The 17,798-nt window shown below is 35.6% G+C and overlaps 1 protein-coding gene across 5 annotated transcripts in view; it reads right to left on the bottom strand.

The window, feature by feature from the left end:
• The window catches only part of FCHSD2 (FCH and double SH3 domains 2), a 301,322-nt gene that overhangs the window by 231,918 nt on the left and 51,606 nt on the right, over window positions 1–17,798 (bottom strand). For all 5 annotated transcript variants that reach the window (XM_058687857.1, XM_058687860.1, XM_058687856.1 and 2 more), the window contains exon 3: window positions 7,643–7,688. In XM_058687857.1, the coding sequence (XP_058543840.1) occupies window positions 7,643–7,688 (46 nt within the window). The remainder of the gene's footprint in view (window positions 1–7,642; window positions 7,689–17,798) is intronic.

Raw genomic sequence — 17,798 nt, 5'->3', positions numbered from 1 at the left:
GACAAAAGTCCAATATGAATATTATATATATATATATAATATTATGAATATTTTATTTTACAACATATTCCTCAGGCGATAAAAGAAAAAAGCCAGTAGGAGCATCCTTTCTTAATGTCCCCCCCACCATTTCAACTTTTCTTCAAACAATGAAATCTCTACATAGCCTGAATAAAAAAAGAAGATAACTAATCAATTCTATTAAGATACATATTTTTTAGGGGCACCTGAGTGGTTCAGATGGTTAAGCATCCAACTTCAGCTCAGGTCATGATCTCGCAGTTTGTGGGTTTGAGCCCTGCGTCAAGTTCTATCCTGACAGCTCAGAGCCTGGAGCCCACTTCAGATTCTGTGTCTCCCTCTCTCTCCCCTCCCTTGCTTGTGCTCGGTCTCTCTCTCTCTCTCTCTCTCTCAAAAACGAATTAACATTTAAAAAAAATTTTTTAAGATACGTATTTTTTTAGGGGCGCCTGGGTGGCTCAGTTAGTTAAGCATCCGACTTTGGCTCAGGTCATGATGTCGCGGTTTATGAGTTTCAGCCCCGCATCAGGCTCTGTGTGCTGATAGCTCAGAGCCTGGAGCCTGCTTTGGATTCTGTGTCTCCTTCTCTCTTTGCCCCTCTTCTCCCGCACTCTGTCTCTCTCTCTCAAAAACTAAACAAACATTTAAAAATTTTTTTAAATAAAAAAAGATACATATTTTTTTAAGCATTTTAAGATCTCTGAAATCAGGGCATATCTAACCATTGACAACATGTCACAACTGCAGTCAGCATACATGAGCGAGCACAGGGGAAGAACAGAGAGACAAAGAGAGAAAGAATCCCAAGCACTTGGGGCTTGAACCCAAGAACCCCAAGATCATGACCTGAGCCAAAATCTAGAGTCAGATGCCCCCAAAAGCAAAGTTTTAAATCAACTACAGCTCTCATTCACAACTGGTAGAAGTGTAAATAACAATAATCACTTTAGAAAAGCATTTCAAAAAATCTTCCAAAGTTAAATACATATGACACAGCAAATCCACTCATTAGTTATATACCCAATAGACAACATTCAGTCACCAAAAGACACATACAAGAATGTTCACAGTTCACAGTGGCAAAATGATCACAGCCATGATAATGGCTATATTCAGAAAGATGGTTGCTTGGGTGGCTCAGTCATTTAAGCATCGGACACTTGATTTCAGCTCAGGTCATGATCTCACAGTTTGCAAGATTGAGCCCCGAGATAAGCTCTGCACTGATGGTATGGAGCCTGCTTGGGGTTCTCTCTCTCCCTCTTTCTGCCCCTCCCCTTCTCATTATCTCTCTCTCTCTCTCAAAATAAACAAACTTTAAAAAGAAAGACAATGAGAAGTATTGGCAAGAACATGGATGAATTAGAACCTTCATACACTGCTGATGGTAGTGCAAATTATACAGCCAATATAGAAAACAGTTTGACTATTTCTTTAAAAAGTTAAAAATAAACTTACCAAAATGACCTGGCAATTCCAGTTCTAGGTATACACCCAAGAATATGAAAACATAGGTCCAATTAAAGATTACTATGTGAATGTCTATAGCAGCATTATACATAATAGCCCAAACTAGAAACAATCCGAGTACCTACCAATTAGTGAATGGATAAACAAATGTAGTGTGTGTGTGTGTGTGTGTGTGTGTGTGTGTGTGTGTGTGTATCCCTACCATGGAATATTATTCACCAGTAAAAGGAATGAGTTACTGATACATGATAAAATATGTATGAACTTCAAAAACATTTGGAAAAAAAAATTTCCTAAGCGAAAGCCAGACAAGACTGTATTTTGTAGGAGTATATTTTTCTGAAATGTCCAGAAAAGGCAAATTTATAGAGCCATAAAGCTGACGGTTGCCTTGGGCAACAGAGATTGACTACAAACAAGTACAGAAAACTTGGATTCACAGAAATATTCTAAAACTGAACTGTGCTCATGATTGCATAAATCTATAAATTTGCAAAAAAAACATTTAATTACAAATGGATGATTTTCTTTTTAATGTTTGTTTATTTTCAAGAGAGCACGCGGGCATTTTGGGGGGTGTACAGACAGACGGGGAGACACAGAATCTGAAGCAGGCTCCAGGCTCCAAGCTGTCAGCACAGAGCCCAACACAGGGCTCAAACTCACAAACTGCCAGATCATGACCTGAGCCGGACACCCAACCAACTGAGCCACCCAGGTGCCCCACAAACAGATGATTTTCAATGATACATAAATTATGCCTCTCAGAAGTATTTTTAAAAAGTAACTAGCAAGGGACAGCAAGCAGGAAGCTATAAATGAAATGTTTGGTGATGTAGGTAATAGCTATGGCTGCGTTACAGCTAATAAGAATTCAGTGTTCTAATTCTTACTTTCACATATGCTTGAAAATTTTTGATAATGAAAAGTTTTCTTAAATAAGAAAACAAATAACTTTTTTTTAATTAGCAGATTTGAAAGCTTCACCAAAAATGTACCAATATGTATTGCAAGTATGTACCAATAGCAAATAAATGCATGAAAATGATGCTTAACATTAACTGTTATGTAAATGCAAATTAGAACTACAATAAATAGCACTATGAACCTATTACAATATCTGAAATTGAAAAGACTATATGCAGTGTTGGGGACGATGTAGAGCAACTGATAACTCTCATATACTGCTGATGGGAACATAAAATAGTACCATGTCTTTGGAAACAGTTTGGCAGTTATTTAAGAAAGACCCAGCCATTATACTCCAATGTATTTACCAAAGAAAAATGAAACCATTTCATACACAAAAATGTTCATAGTAGCTTTATTTCTAATATCTAAAAATAGAAACAACTCAAATATCCATCAAGAGGTGAATGCATAGGGGCAACCGGGTGGCTCAGTCGCTTAAGGGTCTAACTCTTGACTTTGGCTCAGGTCATGATCTCATGGTTCCTGAGTTCAAGCCCTGTGTGGGGCTCCGTGCTGCTGGTGCAGAGCCTGCTTGGGACTCTCCCTCTCCCTTTTTCTCTGTACCTCCCACGCACACATACACTTTCTCTCTTTCTCTCTCTCTCTCAAAAGAAATAAATTAAAAAAAAAAAAGAAGTGATGGATAAACAAATTGAGGAAATCCATACAATACTACTCAGCAAAAAAGAGAAATGACCTACTGATACAACATAACTGAAATAATTATGCAATAATTGTAAATAATTATGCTGATGAAAGAAGCCAAACAAAAAAGAGTACATATAATTCTACTTATATGGAATTAAACTTCTAAAAAATGCAAACTCATCTATAGTGATAGAAAGTAGATTAGAGATTGCCTGAGTAATAATGGGGGAAAGATGACTACTGAAGAGTGAGTGAAAGGGAAGGATTATAATGAGACATTATAATCTTTTGGTAGCTATAGACATGTTCTTATCTTGATTGTGATGATAGTTTCACGTGGTATATAATTCAATAAGGCTGTATAAGAAAACAGTGTAGTGAATACTTGTGTAAGAGTGAGGGCAGTAAAGGGGGAGCACAAGAGGGATTTTTGGGGTGGTGTTAATATTCTGTTCTTTTTTTTTTTTTTTTTTGAGAGAGAGAGAGCATGCGTGAGTGTGGGAAAGGGTAAGGGAGAGAGAGAGGGAGGGAGGGAGGGAGGGAGGGAGGGAGAGAGAGAGAGAGAGAGAGAGAGAGAGAGAGAGAGAGAGAGAGAATATCCCAAGCAGCCTCCACACCCAACACAGAGCCTGAAGCAGGGCTCGATCCCATGACAGGATCATGACCTGAGCTGAAATCAAGAGTCAAGACACTCAAATGACTAAACCATCCAGGTTCTGTTTCTTGACCAGGGTACTGGCTATAGGGGTGTGTTTACTGAAAATTCATGGAGCTGTGCACTTAGGATCTACACATTTTTCTGTATGCATGTTATACATCAATTTTTAAATGGCTTATTAAAAAGAAAATATGATATTATTATACATTCAACAGAATGTATACTTTTTGGGGCGCCTAGGTGGTTCAGTCGGTTAAGCATCCGACTTCGGCTGAGGTCATGACTGTGCGGTTCTTGAATTTGAGCCCCACGTCCGGCTCTGTGGCTCTGTGCTGACATTAAATAAACATTAAAAATTAAAAAGAATGTTACTTTTTAATTTCAGACAATACCAATTCTTGGCAAAGATGTGGACAACTGAAACTTTCATACATTGCTGCTAAGCATGTAAACTGGTACATCGCTTTGGAAAACTAGCTATAACTACTTAAGTGCTAATATACATATATACCTGGTGACCCAGTATATACCTAGTTCTACACCTAGGTATACCTAACAGATATGAATCTACATATCCAATATATATGAAGCTCAAAACTTAATGCTGAATGAAAGAAATCAGAAGAGTACATAGTACATATTATTTAATTTAAATTCAAAAACAGTAAGAAATCCAAAGTAACAATTATTCTGATAAGAATCAGTGTACTGGTTACCACTGGAAGGTAGGAGTAATAACTGCTTCTGGGACCCTGGTAATGTTCTACATCTTAATCTGAATAGTAGTTACAAGGCTGTGTTCACTTCATAAAAATTTATCAAACAGTATACTGAATATTTATCCATCTTACTGTATATATGTAATATTTCAATCTCTAAATCTTTAAGCAACATGGAGCTTGAACTCATGACCCCGAGATCAAGGGATGCATGCTCTACAACTAAGGTAGCCAAGTACCCCATTTCCATTTTTAAGATCTACTCCCCCAAATTTCAACTCTATACTGAGCCAGAGAAGGAAAGAAAAAGAAATAATTTAAATAGTCCAGCTGTCCTCTATGACCACACCCTATCACCAATGAGAGTTATGTCCTCAGAGAGCAAATGCAAATAATAAGCCTGACATAATCAGTGTAAACTGGCAAAATCCACAGACAGAATGTCAGTCATTTCAGGGGTTTCTCTTCTATTGACAAGAAGTAAAAACACTGTTGAGGCGACTAAAAAAAGAGTGTAGAGATAGCTTTGTCTATATGCACAAGAAATGAATTGGAAAATTAACTGGAAAAACATTGAAGAGTAAGAACTGACAAAAATCATCTGAAATGAAAATATGACAAATAACAAGAAGAATCAGCACCCTAACTCTCCATAAATGCTCAAATGTCCCAATCAGAGAGATACCGAAACATTTTAATTTCTGAATATTATCACATGAAATTTTGAACTATATATTATTAGGTGCCATATACCATTTATACATTATTATATAGAACTGTATAAACAAAACCAGGTAAAATTTACTTAAAAGACATTTAAAGAAAATTTTCAAGAATAAATTAGACTGCTCTCTAAACGCAATTCTACTTTACCATATACATACATATATACACAAAAAGTACATACATCTACATATAAATATCATAAATATGTTATAAACACACTTACAAACACACATAAAAACACATATATGCCCTTAATTGAACACAAGATAGAAATCTAAAAATATCACTTAGAGTGAGAAAAATAACAAAGCCACTAAAATAGTGCTGTATTACATTGGAAAGGGTAGGCCAAAAAGGAATGGCTTAGGAAGCTAATTTCTCATTTATTATAAGAAGTAATCCAGCAATAATGTCTAGAGTTGACAAATCATGAATCAGTTATAAGCACATTATTTAAAGATATGGAAATGATCACCAGGAAAACCAAAACAGTTGTCTACCTTTAATCTTTTCTCCAAGGGTGGTGATTGCAATTGGGACAAAGGACTGCTGATTTTCATACAATTTAATGTACTGTCTTATATCTTTAACCATGAACCTATCCTACTTATTTTATTATTAAACTTTTAAATCATGTTACAGAAGAATAGGTCACACAAAAATTTTCCACTTCATATAAATTTTAAGAACAGATCATATACTTTGATCCCAGGGGAAACATATCTGTAAAGGGCATGATAACTGTCCCTATTTCACAGGTTTATTGAGAGGATTAAACCAGATAACATAATGTAAAATAATCAGCAAAGTGCCTGGCACAAGGATTCAATAAATTTTACCCATCATTACCAATACTTCCTATATAAGCACAGAATAAGGTTCAACACTAATTTCTAGAACTGATGCTAATTCATTATGTAAAACACCTGATTAATAACCACTCAATAACTAACAACTGAATTAATGAATCTATCTAGTTTTCAAGAAACGGATAATTATCTAAGACTATCAAATAAAACACAGTTACCTTGTTAACTACAATGAAATCAGAGTAAAAATTAAAATCAAAATCTGACAAAACACAAAAAAAATCATATCCCAATTTCACTATTTATAAGAATAACAACAGCAGCCATAAGTAGTTACCCTGTACAGCATTTCCTTCTAATGCTTTCCTGTATTTTTAAATTTTGTTTCACATACAACTTTTATAATTTTGGGAGTGGGAGGAGATCGATTTTAGAATTCTATTCCACAAAGAAAGCAATTGCTTACAAGGGCCAAAATTTCCAAATCATGTCATACTATTCTTGTACAAGGAAAGGTAATTATTATTTCTTACATATCTATAAAATGATATATCAACATAATTTTTTCTTGGCACATTTAGTTATCTGGGAGCAAATAAGATTCTAATTAAAATAAAAGAATGAAAAGGGGTGCCTGAGTGGCTCAGTCGGTTGAGAGTCTGACTTCAGCTCAGGTCACGATCTCATAGTTCATGAGTTCAAGCCCTACATCGGGCTCTGTGCTGACAGCTCGGAGCCTGGAGCCTGCTTCAGATTCTGTGTCTCCCTCTCTCTCTGCCCTTCCCCCATTCATATGCTGTCTCTCTCAAAAATAAATAAACATTTTTTTTAAATTTAAATAAATAAATAAAAGAATGAAATGCTTAAATTTCCCTAGAAATAGAACTATGTCATCCATTCAAAGTACATCATTCTCTGTCAATAGGGACCTAAATAAATGCCTGACTGAACAAAATAAACCTTACATAAGACTGCAAAGAATGGGATATGTAAGAGAATGAATACACAGCTGACGCTTGAACAATGCAGCAATTAGGGATGCCAACCCCCAATGTAGTCAAAAATTCCCATATAACTTTTGACTCCCTAAAAATTTAACCACTAATTGCTACTATTGACCAGAAGACTTACTGATAACATAAGCAGTCAGTTAGCATATATTTTATGTTATATACTGTATTTTTACAATAAAGTAAGCTAGAGAAAAGAAACTGTTATTAAGAAAACTATGAGGAAGAGAACATACATTTACAGTACTGTACATATATTTATCCAAAAAAACCCCACATATTGGTGGACATAGTTCAAGCCCATGTTGTTCGAGAGTCACCTACATATACTTATAAAGTATATGCATTATTATTTATATTTGTAAATACCTTACAACTGCTATAAATATTATCTTCTCTCCAAAAGTTCATAACCTTCATTGTAGTAAGGAGCAACTTAGCTCCTCATCTAGAGATTCAAATGGAGTAAAGAGAGAATCAAAGTGAGATAGTCAGAAATAAGAAGAAAAACAGGATGCAGGGATAACAAGTTTCTCTCTAATGAGTATATCTGCCTTTAAGCCAAAGAAGAGGTATACCTAGAATGGTCACCTCAATTTCCAAGCTTACCTGTGCATACTCTCTTTCAATAGCAGCCTTCTTCTGACTGAATGTCCTAAAAACACAAATAAAAATTCATTAGCAGAAGTGTAACAATAGTTTTATGTAAATTTATCAACACATCCTCAGATACTACCTGGTAAAAACTGTGTTCAGGGAAAGGACAATATTTTATTCATCTTATGTTCTAGGAACACTGCTGACAAAAGGCTCTGGACTCAGAAAAACTACATTCAAATTCTGGCTCTACCACTTAGTAGCTGTATGATCTTGGTCAAGTCACTTGACTTCTCTGTGACTCAAAATGGGGATAGTTATAACAGTACCCATGTCAAATGACAGAGTAAAATTTAGTTATTTAAAATATATTAAGTGCTTGGGGCGCCTGGGTGGCTCAGTCGGTTAAGCACCCAATTCTGGTTTTTGGCTCACAGTTCATGAGTTCAAGCCCCACATGAGGCTCTGCACTCACAGTGCAGAGCCTACTTGGGATTCTCTCTCTCTGTCTCTGTCTCTCTCCCCCTCTCCCTGCCCTCTCCCTCCCACTCTCTCTCTCTCAAAAATAAATTAAAAAAAAAAAAAAAAATATATATATATATATATACATATATATATGTATGTATATATGTTATCTTCTCACCTATCATAAATACCCAGGCAGAAGAAACTAAAATGAACTAGCTTATACTTTCATCATTAAAAAATCTGAAAACTGGGGCACCTGGGTGGCTCAGTCGGTTAAGCAGCCGACTTCGGCTCAGGTCATGATCTCGCGGTCTGTGAGTTCGAGCCCCGCGTCGGGCTCTGTGCTGACAGCTCAGAGCCTGAAGCCTGTTTCAGATTCTGTGTCTCCCTCTCTCTGACCCTCCCCCGTTCATGCTCTGTCTCTCTCTGTCTCAAAAATAAATAAACGTTAAAAAAAAATTAAAAAAAAAAAAATCTGAAAACTGGGGCGCTTCGGTGGCTTAGTCGGTTAAGTGTCTGACTCTTGATTTCAGCTCAGGTCAGTAATCCCAGGGTCGTGGGACTGAGCCTTGCATCAGGCTCTGCCCTGGGAGTGAGGCTCTCCCCACCTGTGCTCACTCGCTCTCAAAAAAAAAAAAAAAAAAATCTGAAAACTTACCCATATTTTGAAGGAGGTAGTATTTTCTAATATTTCACAAAACATGAAAGCAAACATTTAAGCTATTTATTCAGTAGTAGTATTCATTTAGCATTCAGTGTTTATTTATTTAGCTTGAAAGCCTAGATGTAACTCGTCTTAAAATAAGGATGTTCAAGTGAAGTCTCCAAGAAAATGGGAACTCTTATTCTGAATGTGTGTATCAATTAATTTTAAAATTCTCAGTGGATTTTTAGTTGTTATGAAACAATTACATGTCTGCTAAGTAATTTTCTGTTCTAAAGAAAGAAAACAAATCCAAGTTGACAACTATTCAAAATCAACATCATTAATATTAGAAACCTATTTGTTATAATTCACAGTATCAAGAGAGCAGAACAAAAAAATCTTCTCATAATCTCCATAGAAGATGAAAAGGCATTTGTTAAAATTCAACATCAGTTTCTCAAAAACATCTTTAAAAATATTAATGGATGCTATAATTAAACAGATGGACAAGAACAAGCGATGGCAAAGACGTAGAGAAATTAGAACTCTCATACAATGCTGGTAAGAATATAAAATGATGCAGCTGCTTTAGAAAATCAGTGTAGGAGCTCCTCAAAAAGTTAAACATAGAGTTACCATATTGACCCAGCAGTTCTATTCCTAGGTACATACCCAAGAAAACTTGTCTATATAAAAACTTGTAAACAAATGTTCATAGCAACATTATTCATAATAGCCAGAAAGTGGAATCAACCCAAAAGTCCATTAACTGGTGAACAGATAAATAAGATGTGCTATATCATATGATAGAATATTATTCAAAAAAGGAATGAAATATTGATACATGATACAGTATGGATGAACCTGGAAAACACTATGCTAAGAAGCCACATAAAAGGACACATATTACATGATTTCATTTATACAGAATGTCCCAGAATAGGCAAGCCTACAGAGACATAAAGTAGATTAGTGGTTGCCAAAGGTTGGAGAGTTGAGATAAGTTTGCCATATTTCAAAAGCATTTTTCTTTTACCTAAATAGGTTGATTATAAAGTTCACATGGAAAAAATGAACACTTAAGAACAGTTATTAAGATTCTGAAAAAGAGTATTTAAAAAGACCTACCTTCACCACATAATAAAAACTAATTTAATAAGGTGGCAATAATTAAGATAGCTTAGTAATGGAACATGAATAAACAGAAAGATAATGAAACAGAAGTCAGAAATGCACCTAAATACACAAAAATTTAGTAACTGAAAAAGAAGACATTTTGATTCAAAGGAGAAAACATGGATTACTTAGTAAATTCTACTGCATCAACTTTACAAGAAGACGCAATGTTAAGTAAACAGAAAAGTTACAGATTAATGTATATATAGTATACTATGTTTTTACATGAAAATGTTTACCCATATATGCTGTATTATAATTACAATACTACTCCATTACAACACAGATGGTCCCCAACTTGCAATGGTTCAACTTACAATTTTTTGACTTTACAATGGTGCAAAAGTGATATGCATTCAGTAGAAACCGAACTTCAAATTTTAAATTTTGATCTTTCCTGGGCCAGCACAAAACTCTCCACTGTTGTGCAAGGCAGCATCAGTGCGCCCCAGCTCCCAGTCATCCACGCAATCACAATGGCAAACACCTTACTAACAACCAACCATTCTATACCCATACAACAATTCTGGTTTTCGCTTTCAATACAGTAGTCAATAAATGACATGAGATTGTCAACACTTTGTTATAAAATGGGCTTTGCGTTAAATGATTTTGCCCAACTGTATGCTAATCTAAGTGTTCTGAGCACGTTTAAGGTAGGCTAGGCTAAGCTATGATGTTTTGTAGGTTAGGTATACAAAATGCATTTTTGACTTAATGTCATTATTTTCAACTTTCAATGGGTTTATCAAAACATAACCCCACTGTAAGTCAAGGAAGAGCTGTAGTCCCTTAAATGAAAAACTATTATGTGGAAAAATGCCTACTGTGGTCCCCTAGGAAATCACTGTGATAGAATTCTCTGAAATATTAACAAGAAACTGGCTTGACAATGGCTCCATATGAAGAAAGGAACTGGTGTTAGAAGACCTTTTACTGCATTGTTTGTGTTATTTGAATTCATACCATGTGGATGTGTATATATTTTTGAGGTGGAATTTATATGACATACAACTAATAATTTTAAAAAATGTTTTTAACATTTATTTATTTTTGAGAGACAAAGAGAGACCGAGCATGAGCTGGAAAGGGGCAGAGAGAGAGAGGGAGACACAGAATCAGAAGCAGGCTCCAGGCTCCAAGCTGTCAGCACAGAGCCCGATGCAGGGCTCCAACTCACCAACCACGAGATCATAACCGAATGAGCCACACAGGCACCCCACAATTAACCAGTTTAAAGTGTTCAGTTAAAAAAATAAATAAATAAAAGAAAACAAAGTAAATAAAAATAAAAATTAAATACATAAATAATAAAGTGTTCAGTTCAACAGCATTTCATGTGTTCACAGTATGCAACTACCACCTCTACCCACTTTCAAAACCTTTTCATTACTCCAGAACACTCCATATTCGTTAAGTAATCACTCTCTCCATTCCCCCTCCTTTTATCCCTGGCAAAAAGTAATATATTTTTCTGCCTCTATTACATATTTGCCTATTCTGGAGATTTCCTATAAAAGGAATCATACATGACCCTTTGTATCTGACTTCTTTCACTTAGTATGTTTCCAAGGTCCAAGTTGTAGAAGGTATCAATACTCCATTACCTTTTGTGACTGAATTATTCCACTCCACTGTAAAAATACAATTATTATTATACTCCACTGTATGGATATACTACAATTTGTTTATTCATTTATCTACTGATGAATTTGGGTTGTTTCATATCTTACCTATTATAAATAATGTTGCTATAAACAACATATATAAAGTAAGAATAAATCCCTGTAATAGTTATTTCTCTAATAAAATCCAATATTCTAAATAATTTTTCTAAAACCAATCTGATCAAGCTACTCTCCTACTAATATTCCTAAAAAAGCTCCTCATCACTCCCAGAGTAAAAATCTAAATTCCCTTAAGGTTGTATGTGACTTTATCTCTGTAAACTCCCCCATTCACATCTCAGACCCCAGCTAAAGTTCTTAAAAGGACCAGTAGGCTCATGCTCATAGTCTAGCAAACGTACTCCTTTTTACTTGGAATTCCCTTCCCCCATTATTTGGCTTAATTCTTCCTCATCCTTCAAAACTTAGCTTAAGCATAACCTCTAAAAACTCTTCCTGAATTCCACTTGTGATTTGGATACCCTTTCTCTAAGGTCCTCCAGCATGTTGTAACAAAGCACCCGCTTCAAGTATTTTAATTGTGAGTTGACTAGAGTTCCCTGAGAGCAAGGAGTGTGTTTTGTATTTATATGTGTAGCACAGTGCCTGAAAGCTAGAGAAGTTTATTCAGTAAATGTTTGCTGAATGAATGGATAGAAACTATAAATAATCAGGTTTCAGGCTCTTCATGAGTATGAATTAAATAGCTCAGTAGAACCAAGATCACAATCTATATCCATATGGACCAGTTAAGTTTCTCAACCTTGGACAGACTGTATCAGAAAACCTAACTATTTTGTGTACATGAGCTTTAAAAACCAAGGAGGGTATATGAATGTGCAGTAAAGGATTAACCTTGCCCCAAGAGAGGTCTGGCCTTTGCCCTTGACTTCTGGGGAATGATCTCTAAACCTATGGAATGTCATGTCTGATAACAGTGTTTTTGTTTACCTGGGGACCTTAGGCCATGCATAGTCTATGATAGCAATGTGATTTATTGAGAGTGGTGTGGAGGAGAGGGGGGAGTTCCTAACACATGGTTATCAGTTCAACCTCTGAAGAAGCTGGAAACTAATAAGGTCAGCCACATGGGCAGTTAATCATATCATGGTGACCAAATATACCTCTTCTCTTGGCTGATTATAAGGTAATATCCGTTCACTATAAAACACACACACACACACACACACACACACACACACACACACTTCAGTAAACTTTCAATGAGTTCTGTGAGTCCTTCTATTGAATTATCAAATCTAAGGGTGGTCCTGGAGCTCCCTGATCTTGCAAATCATGTCAGAAGTGACATGTATATATAGACCTCCAAACTTGCAGTTGGTGTCAAAAGTGTGAGTTGTCTTGGGGACTCCCTAACTCAATAATTCATCACCAAGATAAGCAGAACACCTAAGAATGTTCAAATTATTAATGGTGGTAGTGGAAATGGGATATTAATAACCATAATGATGAATGTTAAAAATACAGATAAACACACATACCAGATGGCTAAAACTTAAAAGACTGATAATTATAAATATCAATGGGATGATAGAGCTATAAAACTCGAATATGTTGGTGGTGGGAATGTAAAATAATACAACCACTTTGGGAAAAAATATGGTTTTTATTATATAATTAAGCACACATCTATCTTGACACAGCAATTCTAATAGTGGGCATTTACCAAGAGAGATGAAAATACACATCCCTAAAAACACTCAACAAAAATATCTATAGCACCTTTATTCATAAACAGACAAAAACAGGAAGTAGTCCAGGTGTCTATCACTGGCATAATAGATCAACAGTGATATATACTCAAAATATATAAAGAACTTTTAAAACTCAAAACCCAAAAAATGAATAATCCAATTAAAAATAGGCAGACAACATGAATAGACATCTTTCCAAAGAAGACATACAGATGGTCAGCAGACACATGAAACGATGCCCAACACCACTGATCATCAGGAAAATACAAATCAAAACTACAATGAGAGATCACCACCTCACACCTGTCAAAATAGCTAAAAATCAACAACAAAAGAAACAACAGATGTTGGTAAGGATGTGGAGACAGGGGAACCCTCTTGCACTGTTGGTGGGAACACAAACTGGTGCAGCCACTCTGGAAAACAGTATGGAGGTTCCTCAAAAGTTAAAAAAGGAGTGCCTAGCTCAGTTGGTTAAGCGTTGGACTCTCGATATCGGCTCAGATTGTGATTTCACACTCGTGAGATAGAGCCCTCCGTTGGGCTCTGTGCTGAGCGTGGATCCTGCTTGGGATTATCTCTTCCCCTTTCTCTCTCTGCCCCTCCCCTGCTTATGCACACACGTGTGCTCACTCTCATTCTCTCTCTCAAATAAATAAATAAACTTTTTCAAAAAGTTAAAAATAGAACTACCCTACAATCCAGCAATCGCACTACTAAGTGTTTTATCCAAAGAATATAAAAATACTAATTCAGAGATACATGCACCCCAATGTTTACAGGAGCATTATCCACAATATCCAAACTATGGAAGCAGCCCAAGTGCCCATCAACTGATGATAAAGAAGATGTGATACATATATATTCATAATGGAATATAACTCAGCAATAAAAAATGAAATCTTGCCATTTGCAGGGACATGGATAGAGCTAGAGAGTATTATGCTCAGTGAAAATAAGTCAGAGAAAGATAAATACTGTATGATCTCACTCATCTGTAGATTTAAGAAACAAGGCAAATAAGCAAAGGCACAAAAAAAAAAAAAAAGAGGCAAACCAAGAAATAGACTCTACACTATAGAGAACAAACTGATGGTTGCCAGAGGGGATGTGGGTGGGGGAATGGGTAAAATAAGTGAGGGAGACGAAGAAGTACCCTTGTTGTGAGGAGCACAGGGTGTTATATGGAAGTGTTAAATCATTGTATTGAACACTTGAAACTAATATTACATTGTATCTTTAACTGGAATTTAAATAAAAACTTTTTTTAAAGGTTTTTTAAAATGGTGATATATTCTTTTTTTTTTTTAAGGTTTTTATTCATTTTTTAGAGACAGAGACAGAGACAGAGACAGAGACGGAGCACGAGTGGGGGAGGGGTAGAGAGCAAGGCAGACAGAATCCGAAGCAGGCTCCAGGCTCTGAGCTGTCAGCACACAGCCCGATGCAGGGCTCGAACCCACAAGCTGTGAGATCACGACCTGAGCTGAAGTTGGATGCTCAACCGACTGAGCCACCCAGGTGCCCCTAAATGGTAATATATGCTTAAAATAGAAAAAAAAAAAAAGGGTATTAAAAATGCATGGACTAAAAAAACAAAAAACAAAAACAAATGAACTATAACTACCACATTTTACTACTCTGAGTTCACCTCTGTTATTTTATAAATAATACTTTAAATAGAACTAATATTAGGATATAAAAAATAATTTTTTAACATGGACAGCAAGCTGGGGTAAGGGAATTAGTGCTTATATTATTAGCATATTGATAATTCTTTCATTTAAAAAAACCTTTATAATTTTGTTCTGGAATACAATGGCTGTTTTTAGGGGTATTATTACAGCAAATATGGCAATAACATTAAAATGATGACATGAAACACAAAAAACTTTTTTTTAAACAAAGCAAGTAGAATAAAGAACTGAAACTATAAGTCTGGCACAGAGGAAATTACTTGGCTCCTAATAAAAATAGTCACCAACATTCATCAAGTATCTTCTGAATTTCAGGTATTCTGCTAAAGAGGCATTGGAAATAGAAAGATGAATAAGACACAGACTCTCTTCTCAAGGGATCCATTAAGACAAGGTATAAATGGATGATGCCAAGATCCACAAATGCTATCGTCATAAAATGAAAAGCAGAAAGTGTTCTTATTTCTTATTAATTAGGCAGGCAACCTTGGGCAAGTTAATTTTCCTGACTGTGCTTCAGTGTCCTATTGGTTAAATGGGAATAAAAAGAACACCTACCTCACAGGATTATTATGAAGATGAAATGTACATATTTGTAAAGCACTTAGAACAGACTTGGCACATACTAAATGTTAGAAAAGTCTTTGTTAAATAAGTGCAAATACATTCCACAGCTTAGAATTATCAAATTTAATCCAGTTTAAATATTTTGACTAAATGAATATGCACAGCACTAACAAAAAATACATTTTAAGCAACTCTGGTCTTCATGACAGAGCAAAGTGAAAATCTTCTTACTCCTCCCAGAAGTTACTCAAAAGCAATAAAGAGAATAAAAAACATACATGCAAACATGATCTCCAATAAAACTAGGAAACATATGAAATATAAGTGAAAGATAAGCCAAAAGAGAGACAAACTGGAGAAGGAGGGTGAATATAAGGCACAAGGCTCCAAAACTCAAGGGGGGAGGTGTCTACATTTCTTCAAGTATACTTCCTGAGGTATAAAATTTAAACCACATTTGCAACAACGAAAACAGGGGACGTGGGCTGGGGAAAGAGCTTTGTTGTTCACAATTTGAAGAAGTAGAGGAGACAGTACTAAATTAGGAATCACATAAACAAGCTACACTAGCAGAAATTAGGTTGCTGGTGTGGCAAAAAGATAGTGAGACAGCTGCACTACCAACGGTCCAATCTTCTCTGGTAAAGGAGAAATAAAATTAATACACACAAACCTGGTTGTAAAGAAAATTACTGTAGATCTGGAAGGCTGTAGCTACCCTGAGATACCTACAAAAAGTAGTACAGGGAAAACCCCCTTCATTCAAAAAATAAATAACCCAAATGTAAATTTTAAAAAAGGAAAAACAGTAGCCAAAGGACACTCATGAGAAAAATGCTGCCATCAAGCAAATGAAATATGTAACCAATATTTCAAATGAACTTTTAAAACTTAAGTAATAATTTTAAAAACTAATAAAGAAATACCACTTTCAGATCAAATTACAATGTTCAAATGCCAAGAGAAGAGCAGTGGAGAAAGTGGGGATTCCCTCTTGTTCCTGATGTTAGGGGGAAAGATTTGTCTTTTGCCACTGAGTACAGCTGACCCTTACACGATACAAGCAGTCAAAAATCCATGTATGGCTTTTGACTCCCCAAAACCTTAACTATGCATAGCCTACTGGTGACTGTAAGCCTTACCAATAACAAACAATTAACACATTTGTATGTTATATTATATACTGTATTCTTACCATAAACTAAGCTAGATAAAAGAAAATGTTATTAAGAAAATCATAAGGAAGAGAAAATAAATTTATAGTACTGTACTGTATTTATCAAAAAAATTTGGACCCACATGGTTCAAACCCATGTTGTTCAAGGGTCAACTGTATAATGAATGTTACTGTGGGTTTTTCTATGAGCCCTGTATCATATTAAGGAAGTTTCCGGGGCACCTGGTGGCTCAGTCAGTTAAGCATCTGACTCTTGGTTTCAGTTCTAGTCATGGTGTCATGGTTCACTAGATCAAGCCCCATGCTGGGCTCCAAGCTGATAGCTCAGAGCCTGCTTGAGATTCTCCTTCTCCCTTTCTCTCTGCCGCTCCCTCCCTCTCTCTCAAAATAAATATTTTTTTTAAAAGGAAGTTTCCTTTTATTCCTAGTTTACTGACTGTTTTTTAATATATTTGTCTACATTTTTTGAGTATAATTGACACAGGATGCTACATGTGTTTATATGTGTTACAATATTTCAGGTATATGACAGTGATCCAACTTCTCTTTAAGTTACGCTATGATCATCACAAGTGTAGCTACCATCTGTTACCACACAGTGCTCTTACAATATCATTGACTATATTTTCTATGCTGTGCCTTTAGTTTACTGAGCAGTTTTAACATGAAAAGGTGCTGAATTTTGTCAAATGCTTTTCCTGTCTCTATTGACATGATTATATGGTTTTGTCCTTTGTTCTATTCGTATGGTGTATTTCATTCATTGATTTTCTTATATTGAACTTTTACATTCCTGGGATGAATCTCACTCTGTCAAAGTGTATAATCCTGTAAATGTGTTGTTGTTTTTTGAGAATTTTTCCATCAATGTTCATAAGGGATATTGATCTGTAGTTTTCTTGTGATATCTTTGTGTGACTTTCATATCAGAATAATGAGGACCTCATAGAATGTGAGTGTTCCCTTCTCTTCTTTTTTTTGGGGGGGGGGGTTTGGGGGGAGTGTTTGAGAAGGACTGGTGTTAATTCTTCTTTAACTGTTTAGTAAAGTCCACC

The sequence above is a fragment of the Neofelis nebulosa genome, chromosome 10 (genome assembly GCF_028018385.1).
Source record: "Neofelis nebulosa isolate mNeoNeb1 chromosome 10, mNeoNeb1.pri, whole genome shotgun sequence".
Lineage (NCBI taxonomy): Eukaryota > Metazoa > Chordata > Mammalia > Carnivora > Felidae > Neofelis > Neofelis nebulosa.
This window is presented reverse-complemented; position numbering and strand designations above follow the sequence as displayed.